The sequence below is a fragment of the Cyanistes caeruleus genome, chromosome 2 (assembly GCF_971803275.1).
Source record: "Cyanistes caeruleus chromosome 2, bCyaCae1.hap1.1, whole genome shotgun sequence".
NCBI lineage: Eukaryota > Metazoa > Chordata > Aves > Passeriformes > Paridae > Cyanistes > Cyanistes caeruleus.
In genome coordinates, this window is record NC_141702.1 from 99,264,862 (window position 1) to 99,290,971 (window position 26,110).

The window sequence follows — 26,110 nt, forward strand, 5'->3', positions numbered from 1 at the left end:
TAAAACTCATTTTTCTTTTTAGTCTTTCTGATTTTGTTATGGCATTCTAGTGCTATTTCCTCATAGTCATTCTTGTGTTATTTTTCCATATCCATCCTTAGTCCTGTGGCTTTCTTATGCTTTCTATATGATTTATAATCTTAAATGTTAGGGAATACTAAATTAATAAAGAGAAATATTATTAAGAATGGATACAAAATATTAATTTATTTTTGTACCTTTCATTACAAGTTCATGATTCTGGATATTCTTCTACATAAAAATAGTCACATAAAAGCTTCTACTTGTTTGGATCTTTTAAATTCTTGTCTCACTGAATGAAACAAATTTTCTCTTCAGTTTTGGGTTCATCATCTTTTACTTTCGCTGTAAATGTGGTTTTGTGTCAGTGTAATATGTAATATGAAAATACAAAAAATATTCCTATTGTGTAATAATACTTTTACTGCCAACAGGTGCATATAGGTGTTTATGCCTTTAAAAATATGATTTTGCATCTAAAATTCAAAATTTGGTTCCTGTGGACCTGTTTCTTATTTCTTAGATGAAAACAAAATCATTGTAGAAAATACTTTAACTATACCTGAAATCAATGGTGCCGATACTACAGTTTTACCTATGGTGCTATTGAAGGTGCATAGGTTCAAACCCCTACACTCTGACAGTATCTGTAGATCAGAATTCTGTAGGCATTGCATGACTCTTCTGTAATTGCAGTGTAATTGAGAGACTGAAGTAGTATGCAGGAGTAGTTTTACCCCTAATTCTTCCAGTTCTGGCACAGTTAATGTACCTTATCTTGCCCAAGGATTTGTATTTCTACAGTAGCATACAGTCAATATTGCCTCAATAAAATGAGATTGAATAGAGAAGCATTATGGAACCTACATATATAGGATTGGTTATTTAGGATCCATATGTCTTTGAGAGAGGAGAAATTTATATTTAGAAAAATAGTTTACATTTCTAACTCTTAAGAGTTGTATGTGGGAATTTTCCAAAGTGCTCTTTGTCATTGATTTCTAAAGGAATTAAATTAATCTAATAAGGTTTGATAAGAAAAATACTTGCTTTGAATATTTTATTCATGACATAGTAATGTCACTCTTTTAGTGGTGCAGTTTATCCCTATAAACAGCATATCTGATATGAATAAAAAACAATACACTTTTAGGAGACTTGTATCCTCACAGGGCAATATAGCTGATGTCTTTATTTAAATAAGGAAAATGTTTGTCATTTCAATGAAGACAGTCACAGATTCAGTACAAGAGTGCACTCCTGGTTTATTTACCCATGCTCATTTAGGGCTTGCTTGCTGAAATGCTGGACTTGCCCATTTCAAGGGTTAGCAGGTTTACAGCCTATCTGCAGGACAATTTTCAGGCACTGTGGCTGATCTGAGAAGTAATAGCTAGAAGCTGAGAGGTAACAAACAATAGTTCACTGAAAGCTGGTTCACTGTAAGGCAGCATGTGAGTCACACAGTTTGGCTAAAATCATCACCTGCAAGTCCTGAAATTCAGCTGGTTTTGGTCAAGAGGAAAAGTGCAAGAGAGAGAGGAAAATGTCGATGTTTAGGAAGACGTTGAGGTCTGATTATTTGGTTTTTTATCCCCTTGACAAGGACTAAATGTGCTCATGGGATGGAACTTTGAGGGAATAACTTTCCTGCATGTTCAGGTGTTTCTGTGCCCTGGCTTTGAACCTGGGCTATGTTAGGAATTGGCCCATTTTCTCAGATACCAGGCATTGAGGCCACTTACTCCAGATGACGAAGTAAGTGGATGTATTTAGCCTAGTATTTTTAGTAACTGGCTGGTGTTAATTGTCTTGTGGGACATTCAAGTGTTTCCTCTGTCTTTTTTGGTAGCTTTCCTTGCCTTAGGTGTGAGGAAAGCATCTGAACTTTGCTGAACTTTGTCAGCAGTAAAGTTTTTTATTACCTTCTTCAGAGAAGGGCAATTTGAGTAATTGGTTTTATTTGTTATAATATGTCAACAGGTTTATACTGCGTGGTAGAAGGCAGAAAATTTGAATGCTGTCTTCTATTAGCTGATGTAGCACAGTAAAAATTTCCCTGGTACATTAGGGAAAATGGTTCTGGGGTCAATTCCAAGGTTAGGTGTGTTTTGCTGCTGTGCTCCCAAGCCTAGATTGCTGTGTGCATGCATTGTGTGTTTGTGGCACACCAGTCAAAACTGTCTGTATTTTCATTTGCTAAAATTCCACCAAGAGAAACTTGAGAGAATGGTAGGGAAAAGAGAGGGAGAAAACAGACAGTAAGGACAAGATTGAAATTAGTATAGGATATGTTACTATATATTACTAGCTGTAATATTTTTTTTCAGTTTCTAGAAAATGCAAATTACTAAATGAAGAGACTTGATATCAGAGTTATGGCTGCATAGTCTTAGACTACAAATGAAATTTGCATTATTTAATCAAAGAAAAGATAATTTAAACTGCCCTAATTCTTAGTGGAAAACCCAGCAGAGAACCCATTCCCTTAGGAGTTCCATGAAAACTTGTCAATTAGTCTCTTATTCATAGAATCTAACTCTTCTCCTACTCTGGATTTGCATGTGAAGATTTTCATTACTCTTCTCCTACTCTGGATTTGCATGTGAAGATTTCATTAACCGTGTTATATGAAGCGAACTGAATTTATACTCCCCTAATTATTGTCAGTACCCAAGTGCAGGCATGCAAGATTTACAGGGAGTTGTGGCAGTTGCTCACAGAAATGAGTTACACAGTTTAACAGAAATGAGACCAGGCAATTTGTGTGCTTCTGTAATAACCAAATGATCAAAAATGGCCTCAGTAAAGAGAATCAATCATCTGAAAGCATTTTTATAAACATGCACACCAGACAAATGATCTTGCCTGTAGAAAAAAAAAAGCCAAGCAATCAAAACAGAATTAGAGCAGAAACGCATGGTATGTGGAAAAAATCTCTCATGATCATTTATACTTTCAGGCTTGCTATGACCACCTTTGGTGATTCTTGTAGTTCTAAGAACTTCATATTTGTTTTTTACCCAAAATTCCTGGGGCTTGGTTTTCTGTGATCTGGATTTTAGTTGGTTATTAGGTGGCAGCATGTACAGGTTTATTTTCACAGAGAGACAGAAGGATTTATCAAAAGATCTGTATTGCTTCAAAGTAAATGGGAGTAGTGGAGCAGTGTCTATCAGAATAGTTCAGTTTCTTATAATGTAGCTGTGTCTCTGTAGTGTAAAGGTGCAAAAATAGAAAACATTCTTTAAAGAACTTCTTACACTAGTGATTAGTAACAACACACAGATAAATCTTGCTGCAAGGCAGATTTTCCTTTAATTTGCATGTCCATCTCCACCATAACTATCTGGCTCTTGGTAAGAACAAAGTTTCAAAGTCAATAAAAAATACTACTGTGTTCCTATTTTGTTCGATCTTTGTCGACTACAAGTCATATCTCCATTTTTTTACTGCAAGATAAAGACTAAAAATCAAAGAAATAAAAACCCTGGTGGTCTACAATGTTTGCCTGACTTCAGGGCTTCCAGCAAAATATTGTACTCTTGGTGAAAAGTTGTGAAATTAGGTGTATTGAAGTATCTATCACAGGAACTCACTCACATATGGCACTTCTCCCTGATAAGTAGTTTTATGAAAATCTTAAGAAATGACATCTTATGACTGTACATGAACACTATGTTTTAATTCTGTCATCTGTGGTTCTGTTTCGGGAGTCTGGGTCCAGATTAGCAACCTGTGAAATTAATGAGAAACAGTTCATTTTTCATTGAATAGGAGTGGGAATGAGTTCTTTGTGAAACAGCCTTCAGAAAAAAGTGCTGGTTTTTTTTATGATTGTATTAAGTTCATCTCTTGGCCAAAAAAGGTTTGGGATATTAAATAGTGGCTTGAAAATGAAACATGACTATTGTTTGGCTATATTTTAAAATCCCAGAGGTGAACTAGACTTTCTTTTGCTGATGAAGGTATTCGTTTGTTTGTGGATGTATTTACAAATTGATTTTATAGAATATTTAAGAGAAAGAGAGATGGTTACATCAATTTTCTTAATCTCTTATGATATCTTCAAATATTTAAAATGATATAAAGTCATAAATTTAAGAATAAGCTTATATGACTGCTGTATTACCACATTACTTAAAATGCTATTCTTTGTCTACTTTGCTAAGTAACTCTAGTGGCAATTATATTTTCACAAATATTGTGACTAACAGACCAGATCTTCTATGCAAGATTCTCTGTGATATGATTTTATAGACTATGGAATAATTGCAACACATTATTTTATTTTAAGGAATTCAATGAAAATATAAGAAATATGCTTCAAATTAATGACATCTGAACTTGGCGAATCTGTGGACAGCTGGAGGTAAGGACCTAAATGAATCAGGATCCTTTTTCAAAATGTGTGTCTGACATATTCATAATAGTGAGCACCTGGGGAGGGATGGGCAAGACAATTAAATTTCAAAAAAAGAAAATCAAGTTCTAAAGATTATGTTATTCCTTCCTTAAAACCACTAACTCTTCATCAGTGTTCTGATCAATAACTATTGGTACAGTTGAGAAAAGATGCTTTACAGCCTATTTTGCTGTACTGCTCCTTAGGAAACTCATAAATAACAAAAAGAATTGTAGCAATGCACATCTTCCTTCTTTAAGCAATGGAACAAATTTTCTACTTGGAGGCACACCTGATATCCTTAGGGCCTTTCAGCAGCAATTAGACTGTGTGTTGCATATGGCTCATGTGAATGATGCTTAAGAAAAGAAGAATTAATGGGAATGCTAGTTTTCATTTACTAATTTAAAGAAGTTATGTTCTTTTAAACCTCCTGAAACATTTCAGGTAGAATTATTCAATCTTTTAAGAAACTCAGGTAATTTTGGTTCAGGTCTGTAAGCACTTCCTAATGTTGTATAAGCAGCCCTCTGTAAGTACTATAAAAATTTATAACACTATATAAATGCCATGTGTCATTATTAGTAACTCACCACTTTACCTTTATTTGTACATTTAGTATTTTGGACAGGAAATACGGAGAGAGAAAATAACTGTGCTTTGGAAGAGAATATGACGAGATGACTTGTTTAGAAGACTTCTTAAAGACAGCAATAAAGAAAATGCTTTATCTTAGAACAAAAGCATGGTGACTTCTGAATATTACATCACCAAATGAGGAACCCACAAGCAAGACATAATTTTTACTGTGAGTACTGCCACTAAAGACAAATGCTTTCTTTAGTTAAGATTTACAGGTTTTAATCAGTCTCCATTACTTGAGATGGTGAACTAGAATACAGAATTAGATTATTGATTAAGAATTAAATTGTAGAAAATGCCTGAATGACATATATATCCATTCTAAATAAGGGTGTCTTATTTTACTTAATGACTTTCTTTTGAAATGTCAATTTTGTAAGAAGTTCTGTTTTGACACAACTCTTGTGTATATGTTGAAAATTTGCTGTAACTGCATGGTATTTAGGAAAGTTAGACCAGTTATCCAGTATGTTATTACTGAGAATGCTTGTTTGGGAAGCTGGAGATATCCTTAACTTTGCCCTGATCCCAAATATCACTTAGATACTGTGCATATTTATTTACATGTAGCAATATTATGATTAATTTGGAACTTGGAAATTAAGAAACTGATGAATAGAGTGATCTTTATCCAAGAAATGACACTTAAAACAAGGGTTTCACTTAAAAACCTCAATGTGAATGTTACTATCATTGTCAGATATTGGAAATCCTTGTGCTTTTATTCAGGAATTATCAAGTTTGGACTGCAAAGCTTTCTCAGGCCTTGGGGAAATCTCAGTCAAAATCTTAGAAAGAAAAAATTAATGCTTCAGTGCTTAGACTACATGAAACAGGAAAACCTGTTTGCAGATTTCTATTAGACAAGGGGCAGGAACTTGTATGTAGGTTTCTGAATTAGAGATGAGTCTTTTGAACAACTAGAAGAAGGAGTTGGGTTCAGAATATTTCCCTTGCTTTCTTGAGGTTTTTTTTACCTTTTTTTCCCCCGCCAAAAAATTAGAAAATGTCTGCTTCCTTCCAGAGTTATGTATGTGGTTTTTTGTTTGTAAGCAGGAATTTTCTCCTCCTGCTTGTTTGTCTGCAGTCCTCACAGAGCATAAGGGTAAACACAATCTTTAGTGATAAATACTCTTGGATTGGGCATAAACAACTTACGACCTTCACAGTGGAATCTTTAGTGCCATGCAAAAGAACTATTCTCTGATGCAGTTCTGTTGATTGCAGAGTTCTGTGTCTCCTTTGAATCACTGTCTGCTATTCAATATTTCTGAAAGTGAACTACAATTTGTCTTTCTTTTAGATGTTTAATCATGCTGAAGTGATGCCTTCCAAAATACTTAACCCTCTTAACTGAAGGATAATTTCTGAAATAATAGAACCGTAACCTTAGACTTTTACTGCTTTAAGATGTATCCCACAGAGGTGGATGTTCAGTCTGGATTTAATGATTAAAAAGTCACAGCCTACTGGTGATTTCTCCTTGTTATGCTTCCTTTCCCTCTCTGCTATCTCTGAATTATCTGTGATTACATATTTTTCTCTAGATTTAGTTTAATGCTGCTTTTTCAAGCAATGTCAGAGGCTTTAGATAACCTGTCAGTCATGAGCATTAAAGCTGAAGAACGAGCAGTTTTACTTCTTTAGGAAGCTGCTGCACTCAATCATTCAATTTAAATACTGAAAACAAACACCATCACCAAGTAGTTTTCTATTGGGATTTTATCCCATGATCAATTTTTTTCCCCATGATTCTAAACATTTGGAAAACAGCTGAGGTAAGTTATACTGAGGTATCAAGATTGTAGCATCCATGTGTAGTTCCATTGCTTGAGGCACCACCATAAAATCATGATAAATGAAGAATACATTTGCAAAGTCTAAAGGAGACCTTAGGCAGGTTGAATGTAATTAAATAACTAGAATTCAAGTAAGGGCCTAGGACCACCTAGGAAGGAAAGTGTTGCTCAGTTAGTATGATGCCAGGCAGGAATTGTGTTTAGATTATTTACTACATAGAGTAACCTACAGTGCAGCTATAATTTAGAATGATAGAGTACTAAAGAGAAAAACATACTGTGTGAGTAATTTCCAACCTAGTAATGAAGCACAATGGAATAGAGCCATCATGCTATATTATGCAATCTACATTTTATAGAATGTGTGAATATAAATTCAGTTATTTGCTGCCTATTGGGAGAAATTGCACCAACTTAATATTCAAAACCAAAAAGTACTTTTCAAAAGTAAAGGGAAGGAAGCAGCAACTCTGTCTTCTCTGAAATGAAAGTGTCATATAGGAGCTTGGATTAGTAGAACATAGGCCTTTTCTGTATCTTAACTGTGGCACTAAATCTGAAGGGTACATTGGAACGCATCTCTAAAGGAAGTTGCTGCACCATATGGGAGGAATGTGGGGGTAAATACCATAAAATCCTTTAAATATGTAAAACAAAACATAATGCAAACAAGCCAACAAGATCGGATATGATTTGAAGGTTGTGTGTAATGAACATTTAATATGTACATTCTTAGGGTTATTGATGCTATTTTAGTATTTGCATGACTGTTGTTTCTAGAAAAGACATAATTTAAAATGAGAAAGGAAAACTAAGACTAGAAATAAGGAAAAATCATGAACAGTCTCTAAAGCACAAGCTCAACATCTTTCTCTGAGGATGCTGGAGAAGCTGAGGTGAAAGTCTTTTAGGAAAATGGAAGGGAAAAGTATGTCTAGCATTTCTAAATGTCTTAGAAATAGGTATTATGTTGGAAAGTGGAGGAGAAAGAGTAAAAGGCTGCCTCAGAACTGACAGTCATTCTAATTGTTCACCTTGCAAGTATTTTTTAGAGCATCCCAGATCATTCTCCATCTAAATGAATGCTACTTTGTTCCTGCAGCCTGTTTCATTGGTCTTTAACATTTCTGGTTTTCTAGAATAGTTAAGGAGCTGCATCAGTGAATACAGCCAAGCATTTGTCAACCCACTACAGCTGTAAGGACTTCATTTTCAAAGATTATTTAAATTTATGTATGCTTAGTATGTGTGTTTTATGTTTCTCCTGGGCCTTGGTCAAAATCTTGAATTTGGAAGTATACCAAGTGCAGGAACAGGGGATAGCTGAAAAGTGTCTAGAAGAACATAATATGTCAGGGTTTGGAGAAGATTGAGCAAAATCCAGATGGAAATTAATTCCCAATACCTGTCAAGTATGAAGACAAAAAGATCTGCGCTACTGACAAGGCATGTTTGAGAGTTTGAGAGGCATCATGTTGAGATTAAGCAGACTTTTCATACTTGTATTTTAATATGACTGCTTGACATAGATAAGATAGATGGTAGTTTGACTTTCTTGTTTGTATAACCACTTCCCATCTAAACTAATCTGCAATTAAAAGAGAGGATTTACTTCCTACATCCACTTTTGGAAGAGAAAAGAATCACTCTGTGCTGGCAGGAAAATTGACGTAACATTCAACATGGTATAATGCTGAAATCTTCAGTATGATGTGGTAAGCCACAAAATAACATGAAGACAAATACCTTTTTGGCTTCTTTCCACTGTTTTATTTATTACAGCCTTCTTTATTTTTCAGTGGTGGAGAGGAAAATAAAGTACATGATTTAAAGTAGTTATGACCACTTTTAAGCAGTTTGAAGTTTTGAGACAATACTTGCTATATCAAACATTACAGTAAATTTATAGAGTTGTCCATTATGATTTTTTGGGTTACTCAAGGAGAGCCTGTCTTTCTAAATGGAGGTTAGAGTGAGCTGGAAGAGGGATATTTTTTTCCTACAGTGTTTCTTGTAAAGATAAAATGCACGTTCACAGTGCAATGTAATATACCATAATCCAGGTTTCCACAGCACAACTTTGATGGGGTTTTTTTCTACTTCCTTTTTCACAGCCCCAGGAGTTTAGGCCAGGAGCTAAGAATTCCTCTCCTAACTGTTCTGCCTTCTCATAATAGAACCCATAGAGTTTGGCCAGGATCGTTTCCTGTTGATATAAACAATCCAAAATATTTGGGCAAAATTGTCCAGTGTAATTTTTCAGAATAAGTACTGAGTAAAAATTGCCTGTGACTTTTGAGTTTTGGCCTCCAGAAGCATCACTGCATTAATACTCTCCTAAATCAAAATCAGTGCTAACAGCTGTGGGACACCAGCCTACCTCCAGTGTTCAGATTCAGGTCCAGTGCTTTGGAAGTAGATGAGTTTGGCTTTATTTGGTCACTGTTTATTGTTTGAAATGGCATGGCCAGGACTGAGTGGCATAAGTAGATGCTCTGCTCTCCATAAATGACTGTAACTGTGATAGACAAAGTGCTGCCTTGCAGGTGTGTGAGGATATAGTGTCAAAGCAAGGGGTTCTGGTGGTGGGAACAAGGTGTCCCAACGCACCAGCAGTGGCTGTGATGTTCCTTATAAATTCTCATCAAGCTGAACAAAGACACCGGACCACATGCCTGGGAACTCTTGTACTTTGTTGTGCAGTCACCATAACTCTGGCACCCAGCCCACTGTTCAGACACAAAAGGTGTTGGCTCACTAGCTCTTAAATTCTACAGCAGACTTCCACAAGCTCTTGGATTTTGTACAGTACGCTTCAACAAGCTCTCAACTCCCACAGGAACCTTCTTGAAGGTGCTGGCTCACAAGCCACAGCACACTGACACAATCTCCCCAGTCCCACAACAAACTTCAGTGTGGAGCATGGAGTAGAATACGATAGCCCTGTGTGGCCCAGGAAAAGCAAAGGAGAAGAGAAATAAAGACAGAAAAGGAAGGAAGAACAAAGAATATCAGCAGTCCTTAGATCTGACATCGGTCTTGCCATGTGGGTGGTCCAGAGCTTCTGTTGCAAGACAGGAGTGAAAGAGCAAGGGGGCCCAATCCACTTTATTTTGCACACCTCATATGCAAACTAGATAATTCATGCATTTTATTCACCTGTACAAAGCCAGCCCTTAGAACCCTCCTCCAGAAAGTGAGTTGAGGGGGGTGGACTGAGCAAGGGTCTTAAGATGAGCAGTCTCAGAGCAGTGCTACACCACCTCTGTGAGACCCCCTCCTCCCATTACATTTTTCCTGCCATAAGAGTCAGAAGGTTTGACCCAAAAGACACTTATTTCTGGTTCTTTCCACAAGGTGAGTGGCCCAGAGCCAGCAGTGACAAGGCCGTGACATTTAGTGCTCAGTCTCTATGGTCTGGGGAAAAAGAGAGAAGAACAGAATATTTATTTAGGCAAACTAATCTAATGTCAAAAAAGACAGAGCTTTCTGCAGAGAGCTTTTAAACTCTCACCTCTGACAAACTACACACTGACAACTCTGCAACTTTTTACTCCTGTGTACTTTCTGTGCTTAAAGTAAAGCAACCCCACTTCAATAAAATAAGAGAATATTGTAGCAGAAAAAGCTCTGGAGTTTTACTTTAATCTGTTTTGCTGAAATGCTGATACTTTACAGAGCATCATTATCAGTACACTTTTATACTTTATTAAGTTTTAGTGAAACCAGCATTCCAAAAGGAAGATTGTATTTTAATTCTTGAAATAAATCCATTGTATTGCAGGGACACTGTAATCTAAGTAATCAGTGGTGGTTTTTTGTTTGGTTGTTTTTTTTTTTAAGAAAGACTCGTGTGTTCTATGTTATATAACATTGAAAGAGGTTTCAATAATTGCAGTCTAAAATATGCTTTAACACACATCCTGCCAGAATCAGGACTCAGAACAATAAAGACAGGTTGTTCTTAGGCATAAAAGCAAAATTCCTTTCCCAGTCAATAACGTTTCAAGCAGAAATCCATTTTCATGACTACATTTACTTCAGAAATAATATGACATTAAAAAAAAATTCAGATGCATGAAACAGAAAAAAATTTAAATTTCCAACAAGTGAGTTTGAAGCATCAAATTTTGCAAGTTTCATGTTAAAATAAGTTGAAAAAAAACCCGCATATGTTTATACAAAGAAAAAGAACGTCACTCCTTTGCTCCACAACATCTAAAATGCTTTAATTAACATTAAAGTTAAAAGGAAGATGTTTCTACCCCTACCTAGCATACATAGTTAATTCCAAGGTACATGCAGTATCTCTTTTTTCCTTGAATTAATGCTAAGATTGCAGCACTTCTTTATTTTCCTGAAAGAAGAGTCCTTTTGTAGCCATGACTTCACATTTTGCAGCCACGAAGTTGCACTTCCAGGCAGCTTTCTTGTTTTAAGTGCAGAGTTACATCTTTGATTCTGGCTTAGGAAATGGATTTACAAACAAGTGACAGTGGCAAAAGTCTACTTCGAAGTCTGCTTCCAGCAGGCAGGAAACTGTGCTCTGGAAACATGTTTTTTATGTAGGGCTGTGCTCTAGAAATATGTTGTCTATGTAGGTCTATATTCAAATGTGAGGCCACAGGGTTGGTAAATCTCTAGTGCTAGAGAGTGTAAATAAGAAAAGTGTGTCCATGTAAAGCTGGTTCATATGCTCTGGCTGGTTTTGGTTAAAAATTAGGATATTTTAATTTTTGAATTTAAACAAATGTTTTGATTTTAAACAAATGATTTATAGGCCCACAAACATCACATTTCAACTGAATGAAAATGTGTTAAAATTTGACTGTCACAAAGAATCAAAGGTTGGTTTCATTGCTACAGGATATTTGTTCTTTGAAACTATACCTAAAAGAATTGTGATCTCTGGCAATTAAATGCATGTCAGTAAAATGTCATCAAAACCTACAGGTTTGAGTTTGGGGTCAAATTAAAGGCTATTACCATCATTTGCAGTGTCCTCAGTATAGGAATTTTCTGGGAGATCAGTAGATCCCACACTACTTGTTTAAAAATTAGCCATACTCTGTTAGATGAAGAATGCCTATTGCTCATTACGTGTAACAAAACCCCTTTTATTTCCCTTTAAATTTGAGCTTGGATATGAAGCAATTTTAAAGCCCCAAATATATCCTAACATTTCTTTGAATCTTGATTAAATTTTTGTCTTAGTCTTGGACTCTTCACAAGTTAAAACAGTCACTTATTTAAGAGCTTGATGGCAAAACTAGGAAACTATTTTATTTACTTTGGGATCAGAATTCAGATTAAAATATAATGTTTTTTACTGGTGGTATGTGGTGAGAAGAGAAGCCCAGAGAAGAACAACATTTTTTCCACAAAATGAATTGGTAGTTTTAGTAGTTGCTGTTGTACTGGGACGATGTATTGGACACAAATAGATCAGCTGGAAAACAACTTAGGGAAGCTTATAACCTCACTTTTTCCTGCTGCCTGATAAGTATGTAAGTCTCCATATATAAAAATCAGTGGGATTCTGCACCAACGTAGCAAGCAGTTCAGAACTGACTGACAAATAGAAGAAACCCTGCCAATCTTATGTTCTAAGCCAAAATATGTTGCTTATTTCTGTATTTAACATGGACTAAGCCTTGCATCAAAACTAAGAAAAAAAGTACTTTCAATTTTGCATGTTTGTACCAGAAAATGGTATGTGTAGGTTATTAAAGAGAAGTATTATTTTGTCTCATTCTCTCCCTCACAGATTTGGAGTAATATATAGTGTATCATATTATACACTGAGTGTCTGTTAAAACCAGAAAAAAAGTTTCTCAACAATCATTTGAATAATGGAGTGTTTCTTGCTGAACTGCTCATTTGAAAACTCATTGAGTGCACAGTAATCACAGAATCTTCAGTTTTATTATTCTTTATGTCACTGAAAAATGCTTGCTGTTGTGTTGTTCTGTTTCCATGTTCATCATGTTCCAAACCAGAAATGTATCACTGTCTAAAAATTATGTTGGTAGGTAACAGAGAAAGGCAAGTGTAAGGTCAAATCTCTTGAAAACAGGTGAAATGTGTAACTTAAATTTAAATAGAAACCACATTGTATGATTGATATTTGATATCAGTCATACAATGATTTGATATTGATATTGATATGATACACTGTATGACCAGATAAACAATATATGGGCTGCAGTATAATTTATAAAATGAAGAATGTTATCATTAAGGGCGCCTGGGACTGTAGCATTCATGAATAAGGCAAAATTCCCATTGGCTTGTCTTTAGATGTGTGCTGGATTCTTGGCTGGTTGAGGTAAGGGCATCTGATTGGATTTCCTCTGCTCTTTCTAATACCTCCTTTATTTGACACCATTCTTAACAAAAATGCATGTACAAAACAAAAACTCCTCACTGGGAGACATGCCTACATAGTGATTCTATCTTGCTAAAATTGCCATTATTCCCTCAAATATATCTTTCAATTTTCCCACCTACTATTTGCTTTATATTTGCTCACAAAACAACTTATCATATTGTGAGCACTTGTGTACATACAGAAAAGTAGGTAGAACGGTAAAGCAAGTGCTGATACCACGCTTTGTTTCCTCAGGATCGTAACTCTAAAGAACTCTCTGGAGGCTGCTGCAGGATCCCTCCAAAATCTTGTTCTGCCCCATTCCTTGGCTGACAAAGATGCATTCAGGGATGTTAGAACCATCCCTGAAGTGGCAGGAGGAATGAAAGGATTGTACCAGATGTTGTGCAGGCTGATCTTTCTCCCATGGAAGACAAGATCTCAGATCATATTCCCCAGCCATAACCACATGGCTTGAGGTTGTGCAGCCTCACTATCTCTGAGGGTTGAGTCTTCACCCCATTTTGGGAGAGCTCTCACGGTGTGACCCAATGAGGCCATGGCAGCTTGTTGTACCTGTGTACCCATCCATAGGGCAGAAGGATCTGCCTTCACTCCAGTGCTGCTCTCGTGTGGGCAAGGCAGAGAGTCAAACTTGTGGTTACATTTATATAAGGTTATATTTGACTATTACAACACCACAGCTGCCCAAAATGCCTCTGGCCAGCTCTCCAGAAGGAAGTCAGGCAGATCAGCAGGGTCCATCTCTAACATACTGGCTAAGCCTTGTGTACATAGTCAGATCTCTCCCAGAATAAGTATTTGCTTCTGAAGAAGTCCAGGCAGGCAGAAATTAACTGCTGGAGCTGAGTGCAATATTTTGAAATTTGACTGTTACCTTACATTACAAACTTTTTGTAAAGATGTGATAATGCCAGAGTAACCTTGGCTATTGCAAAGAGCAAAATAGAATTTGCAGATATAGGGAGGTGATTCTACCCCTCTACTACTCTCAGCTGAGACCCCACCTGGAGTGCTGCACCCAGCTCTGGGTCCCCAACACAGGAAAGACATGGACCTGTAGGAGCAAGTCCAGAGGAGGCCATCAAGTTAATAAGAGAGATGGGGCACCTCTCCTGCAAGGAAAGGCTGAGGGAATTTGGTTTGTTCAGCCTGGAAAAGACTTTGGAGTGACCAAACTGCAACCTGCACCTGAAGGAAACCTACAAGAAAAATGGACAGAGTCAATTTACAATGGCATGTAGAGACAGGAGAAGGGGGAATGGCTTCGAACTGAGAGAACAGGTTTAGATTAGACAATAGGAAGAAATTCTTTACTCTGAGGGTGGTGAGGCACTGGAACAGGTTCCCCAGTGCAGTTGTGGATGCCCCATCCCTGTAAGTGTTCAAGGCCAGGCTGGATGGAGCTCTTGAGCACCCTGGTCTAGTAGAAAGTGTCCCTGCCCATGGCAGAGAGGTTGCAACTACACGGTCTTTAAGGTCCCTTCCAACCCAAACCATTCTATGATTCCATGAAATATCTACTATTACTAAATTTTTCTTGAGACCTTTTGTAGGATGCTCTGATGCTTCAGATAAGACATTGACTACTTTCAAATATTGTAATAATTTTAAGGAATTTTGAAAACTTTCAGTCAAGAAGAGTATAAAAAAACCACAGTTGCATATATAATCTGGCCTGGGACTGAAGTGGAAAGATGCATATTTGGAAATAATGTGATGAAAAATTATAAGCATTCTCATACTTTTGCCACAATCAGGTATCTTCATACCATCAGCAAGCAAGGGCAAGGCACTCAGGAGATGCCACATGCTACTGCTTCCCTTGTTCTTTGTGTGTGCTGCCTTTAGTAGAGCCCTTTTGGAGCCTGTGGCAATTGCTACCTGAAGAGATGGCTGTGATTTTACAGTGGTTCTGTGAGTTACTGAGAAAGGACCACTCTCAGCCTGTGAAATAAAGGCCACAAAACCAAGGGAGAAAGTGACAGTACTTATCCTCTTCAAGATGGAGAAGAATTATTGTCTTTATGAAAGTGTATGATAAAAAAGTAAAATTAATTGTAAAACTCAGTTAGGATCAGTGCTGAAGCTCAGTGAAACGAGTATTTCACTGCAGATGTTTAACAAGACAGTTTTTCTATTTCATTGCTTGGGCCCTGAACATGAACTGTGATGCCATTTGCCTGCAGATCAAGTGTTCTGGGAATCTTACAACTGCTGCAAGAGCATTGGTTCTCCTGCTGAATAAATACAGCCTGATAATAAAAAATCCAAAAGAAGGTGATATATAACCTCTGTCTTTTTACCAAAGGTAATAAAATATTAATTTAATGAACAAGTAATTTGTAGCAATCAGTATATTTCTGGTATTCATCAACAATACACAATATATAAAAAAATTGTGTCTGAAAATTCTATTATTTATATGAATAAGAAGAAAAAACTGTTTTAGCATAAGTAAAATCCTCAGTGAGAAGAAACCATATGTTACCAACCTTGCAAAATGCACATCTTTGGTCTTTTATATGCTTCATTCCATTAATCTTGCCTTTATGCAGACTGTAAGGAGGCTGGAATACTTGTATTCAAGAATCTAATTCAGGTTTCTATTCAACTGAGATAAGTATCCAGCAGAAGGGGCAGCCCCATGAAAGGCTCACCAAGGCTGCCATTGTGTGGTTAAAAAGAAGGCACGCAGATGAGGAGTGAAGTCTTGTATAGAAGTCTTCTATACATTACAGATGCTACTGCTTCCATAGGAAACTGAATCTTTGTGCAAGGATGAGAACATCATCTTCTCAAGTGCAAAGGCATGGAGTAGGGTGGCTTAAAAGATCATATTTAAAACAGGTCGATGTAAAATGTCTCTCAATAGAGATATAAAGAAAGGAAAGAAAAACGCTTCTATATCCAGGAAGCATTCTTGTCAATAAGCTTTGCTAAAGTGTCTGGGATTCCTAGGAAAAGCTCTCCAGAAATCCTGGGTTTAGGTGTGGGTGGAGAACAGCTTCTCCACAAAAACTCAAGTGCATTGAAAAATATAGACAAAACTGTGGAGGGACAGTGATGGCAGAACTGTGGATGACTCCAGCTGTGTGACTGGAGAGTGTAGTGTTAAGCAGCCTCTATGACACACGTCTAGGTAAAAAATCACCAGTTCTTCGGCAGAGTGCTTAACCTTCCTCACACAGGTTAAGAATGGGGGAAAGTCTACAATTTTCTTTACTTAACTCTCAAACATTCTTTCAAAATACTACAGCTAGACAGGCTTTTGTCTGGAAACCTCTGTTTTGGCTTCTCAGAAATGTATTTACTGATCCATTGGACACTGTGCATTTTTAACCTAATTTAAAATGGGCATCAGAAGTTCTTTTCCTATAATCTGTGGCAATAATGATGGGATGGGAATTTTACTGAGATTATTCAACCTTTCAGAGTGCTTTAGCCAAGCACAGTTTTCCTGCATGCATGTAGTTATACCCCATACTTTAGCTATGGGGGTCTATTTGTATCTCTGCAGAGAGACCACCTAGGTATACATGACACCCATGAAAGACCAGTGCCCTCATCCAGGCTGGTGGCAGACAGAGCAAGGCATCAGGAATGCACATCTGGCTTAGTGGGAACAAGGCTCTCTTTCTATTCTTTGCTACCATGAGTTGGAGATGGTGAGAATTTTTTTTTTGAGGTGTATTAAAATATCTTTGATGACAGAAGTCAGATCTTCAAGAAAAAAATCTTTTCCCACAGAAAAGCACTGGGCTAACTGAAGCTTCCCATGAGAACCTGCATTTCAACTTCACCACAGAGATAATAGAGCAACAACCTGATACTGCCAGGCTAGCTAAGGTGCTGGATCAAGCAGAGAAAAACTGCTCTTGACTGTTCAATATTCCAGGTGAGGGCCCTGACCTGCAGTAATCCATCTTCTGACCACCTGACTACCTGTGCATTCAGTGCACACACCTCCTTCTTTAATGCCAGCAGCAATTGCTTTCCTTTTTATTTCCTCTTCATCAGCATTGGCCTCTGGTGCCCTTTGATGAAAGAAGAAAAGGGTATTACTTATTCAAAGTGAGAAAAATAACTCTTAACAGCAGAGAAAATGGAGATAGAAAAGAAAATATTTAGATAACCAAACAATTCACAGTCAGCGTAAACCCGCTTTCCTGATTAATTTTCCTTGCTCTATCTGCAAACATCTATTTTATTCCCTGTGGCTGCCCCAGAAAGGGTCGTCCTCCTATTCCCAATGGTATTTTCCTTCTTTTTCACATAAGAACAAGCACAGCCTCTTCTGCAGTTTACAAGAACTTACTATAAACAGAAATATATTGTAGGAGAAAGTAACCTTGCTAACATATGCAAATATCAGAGAAGAATGTGAGGATAAGATTAGGAAGGGTAAAAAAGGTTTAGTAATATGAAGAAGTAGCAAAAGTAGGAAAAGGGTGTTCCCACTGCTTTTTAAATCTGTCTTTAAATTATTTACTTGGCGCTTTGACAGCTCACAATTTAAATTATTTCATTCATCTTAATATTTAATCACAGTTTTTAATTATACTAGTAACTTGAGGCTACTTCTTAACTCAGCAATAGCTTCATCTTCTATTAATAAATGGCACATACCCTTGGCTTTGACACTTACTTGCTGTGAGTGCTTCGGCTTTGGTAGAACATGCAGTTCAGGACACTGTTATTGCATCTTAAATCTCAAATCTTCTTAAATTATCAGTACAGCATTTAACCCTGATGATAATAATTTAGCAAAAAAAAATTCAGTCTTCTCTGTAGTTCTTACTGCTACTGTTGCTAAAAATGCAGGAGATCAGAGAACAAGTACTTATAAAAAAAATCTTATTCCAAAAGATATTCTTCCAGATGATTTTTCTTCTCAGTCTGGAGAAGAGACAGTCTGGTACCTGAGAGCTGTGGGTTGGAAGAATGTTACATCTCCATGTGTGGCTGGCAGGGTTTAGGATGAAGGACTTGGTTGTTTTTTTTTTGAGCTGCATGCCAGATGAACTCCCTTGCTGGGGTTACAGTGCCCGTGTGGCACTGGGCTGCATTAGTTTGGAGGCTGTGGGGGAACAGGGGACATCCAGCCCAAATCCACCAGGGAACACTAAAAGATGTGGGGCCTGATGAGCTATCTACTCTCCCCACAGCTCTCTTAAGTTGACGTGGCTCTGTGATGACTAGAGAATGTGATTTATGGGTTCAAGAAAGTTGACCATTTTTCCCCTGAGCCTCTGAGACCAAACTCCTGTTTTTGCAGGCAGCATGTCAGATAAAAAATTTTTCTATAAATTGGCCACCCTCTCTTTTATAATGATAAGTTTTTATTCTAGTCCTCCTTATTGAGAGATTGCTCCAAAAGTTGGCTCTTCTCTTGCTTTTTGTGATTTCCAGCCAAAAATTATTCACAGAATAAATTACGATTTTGTTGCCAACATGGTTCCTTAGCTCAAAAAAGACTCTTTGATCTACACACAGCAATCAGAGTCTTCTCAGCATTCATCTTGCCAGACTAAGGGAGCTGAGCTCTTCCAGTTTCTTTTGACACGATTCATCCAGAAATCTTTACTGTTCCTCTTTGGATTAATTTTTGTGGATCACCAATGACTCGAACTAAGCGCACTTTCCCCACTGACACCTCACCAGGGTTGGCATACAGCACTCTGTTGGCACTTGCTGGCCAAACCTCACCTCCTATATACTGTTGGTACTAACAAAAATAATCAGCATGAGCAAAAGGGTGGATTTAACAGAATCTCTAATAAATTTGGTTAAATCAAATACAAGGGCTGAACTTGTTATGTGACATATCTTTGTGTTTATACAGTCGTAACACTAGGATCAGGAACCAGGACACAGTGGCCCACGTGGACAGTGCTATTTGTAGGCCATCTGAAAGGATCAGTACTACAAATGTGTGATTTTTGGTGGTTTTCTGCTCAAAGAGTTGTCCACTTTGCCTTCTATTCAAAACTAAGTCTCCCCATCCGCTTACTGGAGACATATTGCTCATAAAAATTTCTTTCCTGTCATCTGTGGCCACAAATATTATCTTAGACTCAGGTTGAAGCAAAGATTTAAGCTCAACTGGACCCTGAATAGTCTAAGTCAGAAGTGCAACATTTCCTGTGTTGCTTTGAACCAGAACAGATCTACACCAAGAGGAAGAAGTGAAGTATCAGCTTCCATTTCTTCCAACCTTCAGTGTTAAATATCCCTGCTAAATATTTGTTAGTTTACCTGTTAACTATTAGAAAGTCATCAGGGTTGCAGTAATTACCACTAAGAGCACTCTATGGTGTCTGAAGAAGAAGAAGAAGCAGAAAAAACCCATGTATTTGGTGTTAGAAAAGCAAAAGAAAATGTGAGGGATGAAGGAGCTGGAATTGCCAGTAAGAACTACAGCTATTGCATCTGGGCTTCTCATGAAATTCATCAGACAGAGGGATTAAAGAAATGTTTATCCCTTCAAAAAGAAAAGTTTCTAAAGAGTGAGGTGGGCAAAAGCTAGCTAGTCTTCTTTTTCCATCAACCTCAGGCCAGAGGCAGTGGATGTAATTTAATAACCTACAATTAAAGAAGAGCAGTCTAATTACCAGGTTGTGCTAAAAAAAAATGTCAAGAGAGTCACACTCTTTGAAAGAATGAAATTCTGAGAGGATTAGTTGCAAGTGAAATACCCCAAAGAGAAATTTATTTAATATCGTAAAAAAAAAACAAACCTGAATTTTGCTGTTTATGGGATCCTAATTTTGAGATCAGATTGAAGTAGAGAGATCAAAACTGAGAGAGAAATATGGAATGAAATTCTGACTTGCAATTAGAAGCAGCTGTGTTAGTGTGCCAGTCTGGAGAACACTTTTGGCTGAGAATGCAAGTTTTAGAAAGAAAAAAAGGTGATGCTGCCAAAGATTGGGCTGACAAAAAAGTCATAGTAAAAAAAAAAAAAAAAAAAAAGTGTTGATAAAATAATTAAAAACCCCTTCAACAATTTACTTCTCATATGGAGCAAATTTATAAGAAGTAATGCGAAAGTTTCAGCTTGTCAGAATAAATGGGAACAAAGCAATGCCTGGCCTTTGATTGGGTTACTATTTTGCAAGAAAAAAAGCTATCTATGGGAAGCCATACCTAAAAGGAAATTTAGTATTCTGAGCAGCAAAGAAGCTTTTTCCTTGGAGATTGTTCAGATTGAGCCCTATTTGAGATGACTGAAATGTGCCCTTGAACATGAGTAGCATTGTTGCTTATAAACTGGATATTGACACCCAGATCAATATGAAACCTTAAATCAATTTAGATACAGAGAAAAAGCCCAGGTTGTATAGTGACAAAGTCAGTTCAGTAACAGCTGTATAAAAACTAAATGTAATTTCAAGGCCTTGAAAACAGAATTCCACTTATTATTGAGGAAGACAGAAGCTGGAAATATGTGTGGTACCTCTTTTCCTAGGGAGAATGTATAAGCCAGAAGGCCAGAACTATCTGGAGATAAAAAGAAAAAGTGATTAGAAAACTCCAAACTAAATTAAGATATAGGCAGCAAAGGAAAAATTAGGAGGGAAATTTCACATACACTCACACAAAAAAGAAAATTAAAATTGTCATTATGGTCGTAAAAGAGCACTGAGAAAAATGTAGAATTGAAATTGCAAGCATTTAGAGATGTTCATGATGAAAGAAACTTTCTATCCATGATCATGATATCCTTTATATGTTTTGGAGAATTTAGAAACAAATGTCTGTTACAGAGGAAAGCAACAGCCCAATTCTCTCAGTGCACATTTACCACACAAAGAGAGAAACCCCAACCTGTCAAAGGAAACTCCTTATATAGTGTTTTCAAGTCCCTGTTATCTAGACCCCTTTAAAATAATAAAAATGGACATAACAGAACATTTTCACCTCTAAGAATTACTGAAACAGAGAGCACTTCTTGATGCTTAGCATATATATGCTATTGTAATGTGGCCAGTGCACACATCTTACCTACCCAAACTTGGTAGTCTGTACTAGAGAGAAAACTGAATAAATGAATAACTCATTTTGAATAATTGGCATTCTAAATTAATATGTGATTGTGTTTTGGCTTGATTCATGCACTGATTTTAAATATGACAGGTAAGAGGTTTCTATCTTAGTCCTGCTTTATGCAAACTGAAGATGCATACACTTTTTCCAGGCACATACACTTTTTTTTTTTGTGTTAGTGTTTGCCTTCTGAGCTTTCCTGCAGCGAGTGTTTTTCAGAGAGCTGTGCTTTGCTGAACACCCATGGCAGCTTCTTAAGCTGGCAGGCTACTCCTGTGCCATGGTATGTGCGAGTGCTGCCCATTTCCTGGTGCTCAGAAGCAGGTGCAGGCTGTCACTGCTGTACTGGGGCAAGACCCAGGTGTGCACCAATCCTTTGTCCCTGAATCCTGCAAACCCAGTTCCCATGGTAAGGGAAACCCAGGCCCAGCTGGAAAATGAGCCACGGCACGCTGTAGCCGGGCGTTGGTCTGCAGGCTCCGTGCAGGAGGACCCTGGGGCGTGCCAAGGCATGCGGGGGAGTGTAAGCACAGACACTGACACACAGAATGTGAGAACCAACTGCTCCAGGTTTCCAGGCTTCCTTTGAAGTCGATGGGAATTTGCCTAAGTAAGGTACACATTAAAATGGAATAGAAATGTTCAGTTTTGGCCTGTTAGGACTTGGGTGTCAATAGAAAATGCTTCACAGCTGAAGTCATAAGAAGCTTGCTAAATATTTGGGGCTTAAGAATACTCCACCCAATGGCTTACTGGTTAGAACGTTCACAGGGAGGTAGCAGATGTGAGTGTAGATGTCCTCTCCTGCCTCCTGAGTGGATGTTTCAGCCACTGACTTGCACTAAGTGGTGACTTTGTTCTCTCCCTTCTTCCTCCATCTCTTTCCATTTTTTACTCTGTCCTTGTTAAGCATTTAAAAAAAGCCTACCAAAATAACACCTGGAATCTGAATTGTGGACACTTCCTCCCTTGAGAGATTTTAATCCCAGAGCTTTACAGGGTTTAGTGCACTTCCTTTACCTTGGTGTTGCTCAGTGCCTAGCTGCTAGAAGTTCCTGGAAGTCCTGTGAGTTCCTCTCATGGCTGACTCACTTTCCCCACACAGGGAACTCAGGCTCTAACTTTGGTCTGCATCTGCTGTGTTTTACTAAAACTAAATGCACAAGTGCAGAGCATGGTGACTCTTAAACTGCTGTGTTGACTAAGCCCAAAGCCCAGAGGAGCTGAGTTGAAATCACAAGAGATAATGACCATAAGAGAGAGAAAATGATGGCAAAATTATTTTGTTTTAATGATGTAAATAAGATGTGCTGCATCAATACACAGTAACTGTGAGTCTGGACTGGAAGAAAGACAGGGTCGGTTACCCTTGTCCTTCCTTATTGAAGGCAACTAGACCATGTAATTCCTTTCACAAACTGGTGACTCTCCAGCCTCCAGCCTGGTATTATACATTCTGTATAAGTAATAAATAGAACTTACAGCTAGGGTGTAAGTGCAGTTACATGTAGATAAATATGCAGATAAAACAGATGTCTTGTATGTTCAAGTGGTATATTGAGGATGCATCCCAGTTAAGACTTCAGTGATTGTTACATACAGCTGCAATGTTTGAGAGAAACAAGGCTGGCTGGGACACTTGAAGTTCTGTTTTTCCATATATAGCTTCTTCTTAAGTATTCTACACAGCAGCCACTATGCTTATGTTCTTCCCTAAGTGGTCATTTTGAATGGCAAGTGGTTCAGCACTTATTGACAGGTTGCTTTCTTGTCTAAAAATAGAGGAATGTGTGGATCCTTGTACACAGCAGGTAGTCAAGTAATAACGAAAGTGATTGATGATAAAAAGCTTGCTTTCTACTCTCCTGTCATCAACAACCTATTGGGATCAAGAGAACACTAGGATAGAAATTAATCTTCCTTGAGTTATTCTAAACAGTCAACTGATAGGAGATTTCTTTGATCTCATTCAATTGAAATTGATTAATTCTGTTAATTACTCTGTTTGAACTGAGTTAGCAGGAATTTTCTGCATGTTGCAGCATCCTTGATGGTTTGCCTTCTTGCATGCAAAACAAGTAAACTTGGTAAAGAACGTGAAAGCAGATGATGTCAACCTAGTGTTTGCTGACTAAGACCGATCATGACTACCAGTGATAAGTACCTGTAGGAATGATCAGATGTAATTTGTTTCTGTACTTGGATTTTTTTATTGAATCTGTCATTGGTTAAAATGCATAAACAGTCCTTGGGGCAGGAACTTATGAATTCTTCTGCCAAGGAAATGCAGAATCACTAAGATAGGAATATTTTCTCCCCTTCTCCCTCTGTCTGTTCCATACCTCATGAATCCTTAATCCTATAGGAAGAACTGGGATTATGTTAAAGTTCTTTAACACCTGCTGGATTATGGGACTGTCATAAACCTAGGGTGGTCCCCCAAGTTTTATGCCATCTCCTTGTTCCTGATGCCTGCTGGGAAGGTTGAGATTAACATCAATAGTGCAAGGCTAACCTCCTACCTGGAATCTGTTTTTTTCTGGTTAGCAAACTGAATCTTACAAGCTAGAGGAGATATTTAGAGTGCTCAGGAGTGTACAAATAGACTGACATACACTGAAGCATTTGCCACATTCCAAGGACACAGCTGCTTCAGGTTTGTCAGCCATCCTGAAATCTCTCTTTGCTCTGTCTATTTTTCAGTCAAAAATAGAACTAATTTATTGTGCTAAAATGTTATTATTGAAGAAATTATCAGTGAGTATTTCTGGAGAGAGGTATGAGAAATGAAATAATAAACATATTATAGGTACATCTTATTCTAGCTAAGCTTCAAAGTGTTTTGTCTTTCCCATGTAGCTAGTAGGGACTTGAGCCAAAATAATTTCCAAAATACTTACCACAGCCCTCTGGTGCTGGGATCCAGTCCTCTTGCATCCTGCCTGACACAGGTTAGTCTCTGCTCTATAAAGATGCCTTTGGAGTGCCCTTCTGTGACACTGGAGCTCAGCTGGAAGTCAGCAGCTAATTGACTCTGAAGAAACCCTTTATGCAGTAGGAAGGCAAAACATCCTGACGAGCTCAGTACTTGCTTTGGGGGTAAACTGGTCATTTACCTGTTTTCAGCAAAATTCTTTCAGCTGATGGCGAGGGAGGTGAAAGTTACTAAGCACCCATGTGAGTGTATTGCTATTTATAAAACTCAAGTGTAAAAAATCTTGTGCAGAAATATGCAAGTGAGAACAACAAATATAGCTCAGTAATATTTCCTGAAGATCAGATCAAATCACAGGACAGTGGCCTGGAGTCCTGTAAAGTGCTAGGATCAGTGATCTCTAAGTGTGGCTTGCTTGAACTGGGCTAATTTGAACACTGGAGTGACAAACTATCTCCAGGAAGGTTAAAGATGTGACTTTAAATGCTTTTATGCAGAAGAAGAAATTAGAGTCCTTTTTGCTTATCCTGAGAGAGTCTTGCAATCATTGCACTATTATGTAAAATCTGGAGGCTTTTCTGTTATGTTTTCAAAGAAAGCAGTAACCATATCTACTGTTTGCATACAGTTTGTTCTGCTAGCCTTCCAAACAAGCCAAATGAAGGGCTATTTTCCGGATCAATTGGGCATAAGAATTGGGCATAATGTTGAGCAGCATGGTGGGAAGTGTGTTTGTGTCCAGGAGCAGAAAGCTTGTTCAAGAACACCAGTGATGAAAACTGAGCCACACAGAAATTAATGTAAATTGCTTTTTTTGGGGATCACTGTTTTGCTTTTAGATACCTCTGTCCATGTCAGATGTTATGTCTTTCACCTGCAAATTGCTATAAAATCCCCCAAAGTCACTGACAAAAAGGTAGCTCCAGAACTGAAAGCAACACTTACATGGCATGAAAGTACCATAATTAAGGCAGATTGCCATGATGAGGGGTCAGGGTTCCCAGTCTGAGTGTGCTGCTGGGAAGACCATACCTGCCCTGCCTCTGGGAGCTGGCTACTTTTGTGTTATGCAGCCCAATGCTTTGCATTCAGCTTGCTCTGAATTCCCTCACAGCTCCTTGTGTAGGGTTCTGCTGTGAGGTACAGCAGATATATTCAGGGTATCCAAAATCCATCACATCTGGATTACATGTATTCCTGTGGATTTTCTAGTAGGATGAAGGACCCACTCCCTGTGATCCTGTAAGTTAAGAATAAGGGATGGAGTTTTTTTCCCCCACAAATCTACTTTACTAGTTATAATCTTGTGATCAGAGCTGACTTTCCAAAATATTCTGGGCAATTTTTACGAGTTAGTAAGATCATCAGATCTTCCCTCTAAAATAAAGGAATTGCCAATAAGTCCCCAAGAATCTGGTGCAAATATTCAGCCTGAGGCTTCTTTACTTACTGCTTTTGCTGTATTTCTTTCATTGAGATACTCTTACTGGATAAAGCCTTAGGTAAATTTTTTGAACTGCAATCCCCTTAATATCTGAAGTTGTTCTGAGAAAGAACATGAAAAATCCAAGAAAGCTATAATTTCAAGAACCGGTGTCCTTATGGCTTTTCTACTAACTTTTTCCTGGCAATAATATGCATTAATTTGGTATAGTCCCCTTTTTAACACATACACACACGTGCACACACACACACACACACACACAAAAAATCACAGAAAGTTCACATAAATTGTTATAGGGGTCACTTATGCTATATTTGTTGTCAACATAAATAATTAAGAAAAATAATTATTTTTATTGAAGAGTACCTTTTACATTAACATAATGATTTTTTACAATTTTACTCTCCCTTTTATGTGATGGGGC

The 26,110-nt window shown here is 37.6% G+C and overlaps 1 protein-coding gene and 1 long non-coding RNA gene across 8 annotated transcripts in view; one reads left to right on the forward strand and one right to left on the reverse strand.

Annotated features, from left to right (window-relative positions):
* KCNK2 (potassium two pore domain channel subfamily K member 2) overlaps nt 1–26,110 on the forward strand; it is a 131,121-nt gene that overhangs the window by 19,748 nt on the left and 85,263 nt on the right. For 6 of the 7 annotated variants that reach the window (XM_086878661.1, XM_023922834.2, XM_086878663.1 and 3 more), the window contains exons 2-3: nt 4,319–4,393; nt 5,046–5,234. In XM_086878661.1, the coding sequence (XP_086734787.1) occupies nt 5,201–5,234 (34 nt within the window). In that variant the 5' untranslated portion in view covers nt 4,319–4,393; nt 5,046–5,200. Of the gene's footprint in view, nt 1–2,743; nt 2,944–4,318; nt 4,394–5,045; nt 5,235–26,110 lie in introns of those variants that run through there. The other variant, XM_086878664.1, reaches the window with a different exon arrangement.
* Nucleotides 12,774–24,329, reverse strand: LOC147655036 (uncharacterized). The gene is made up of 3 exons (XR_015283716.1): nt 24,208–24,329; nt 17,907–18,007; nt 12,774–17,295 (listed from the first exon to the last, which is right to left on the reverse strand). It is a non-coding gene; the product is annotated as an uncharacterized LOC147655036 (long non-coding RNA).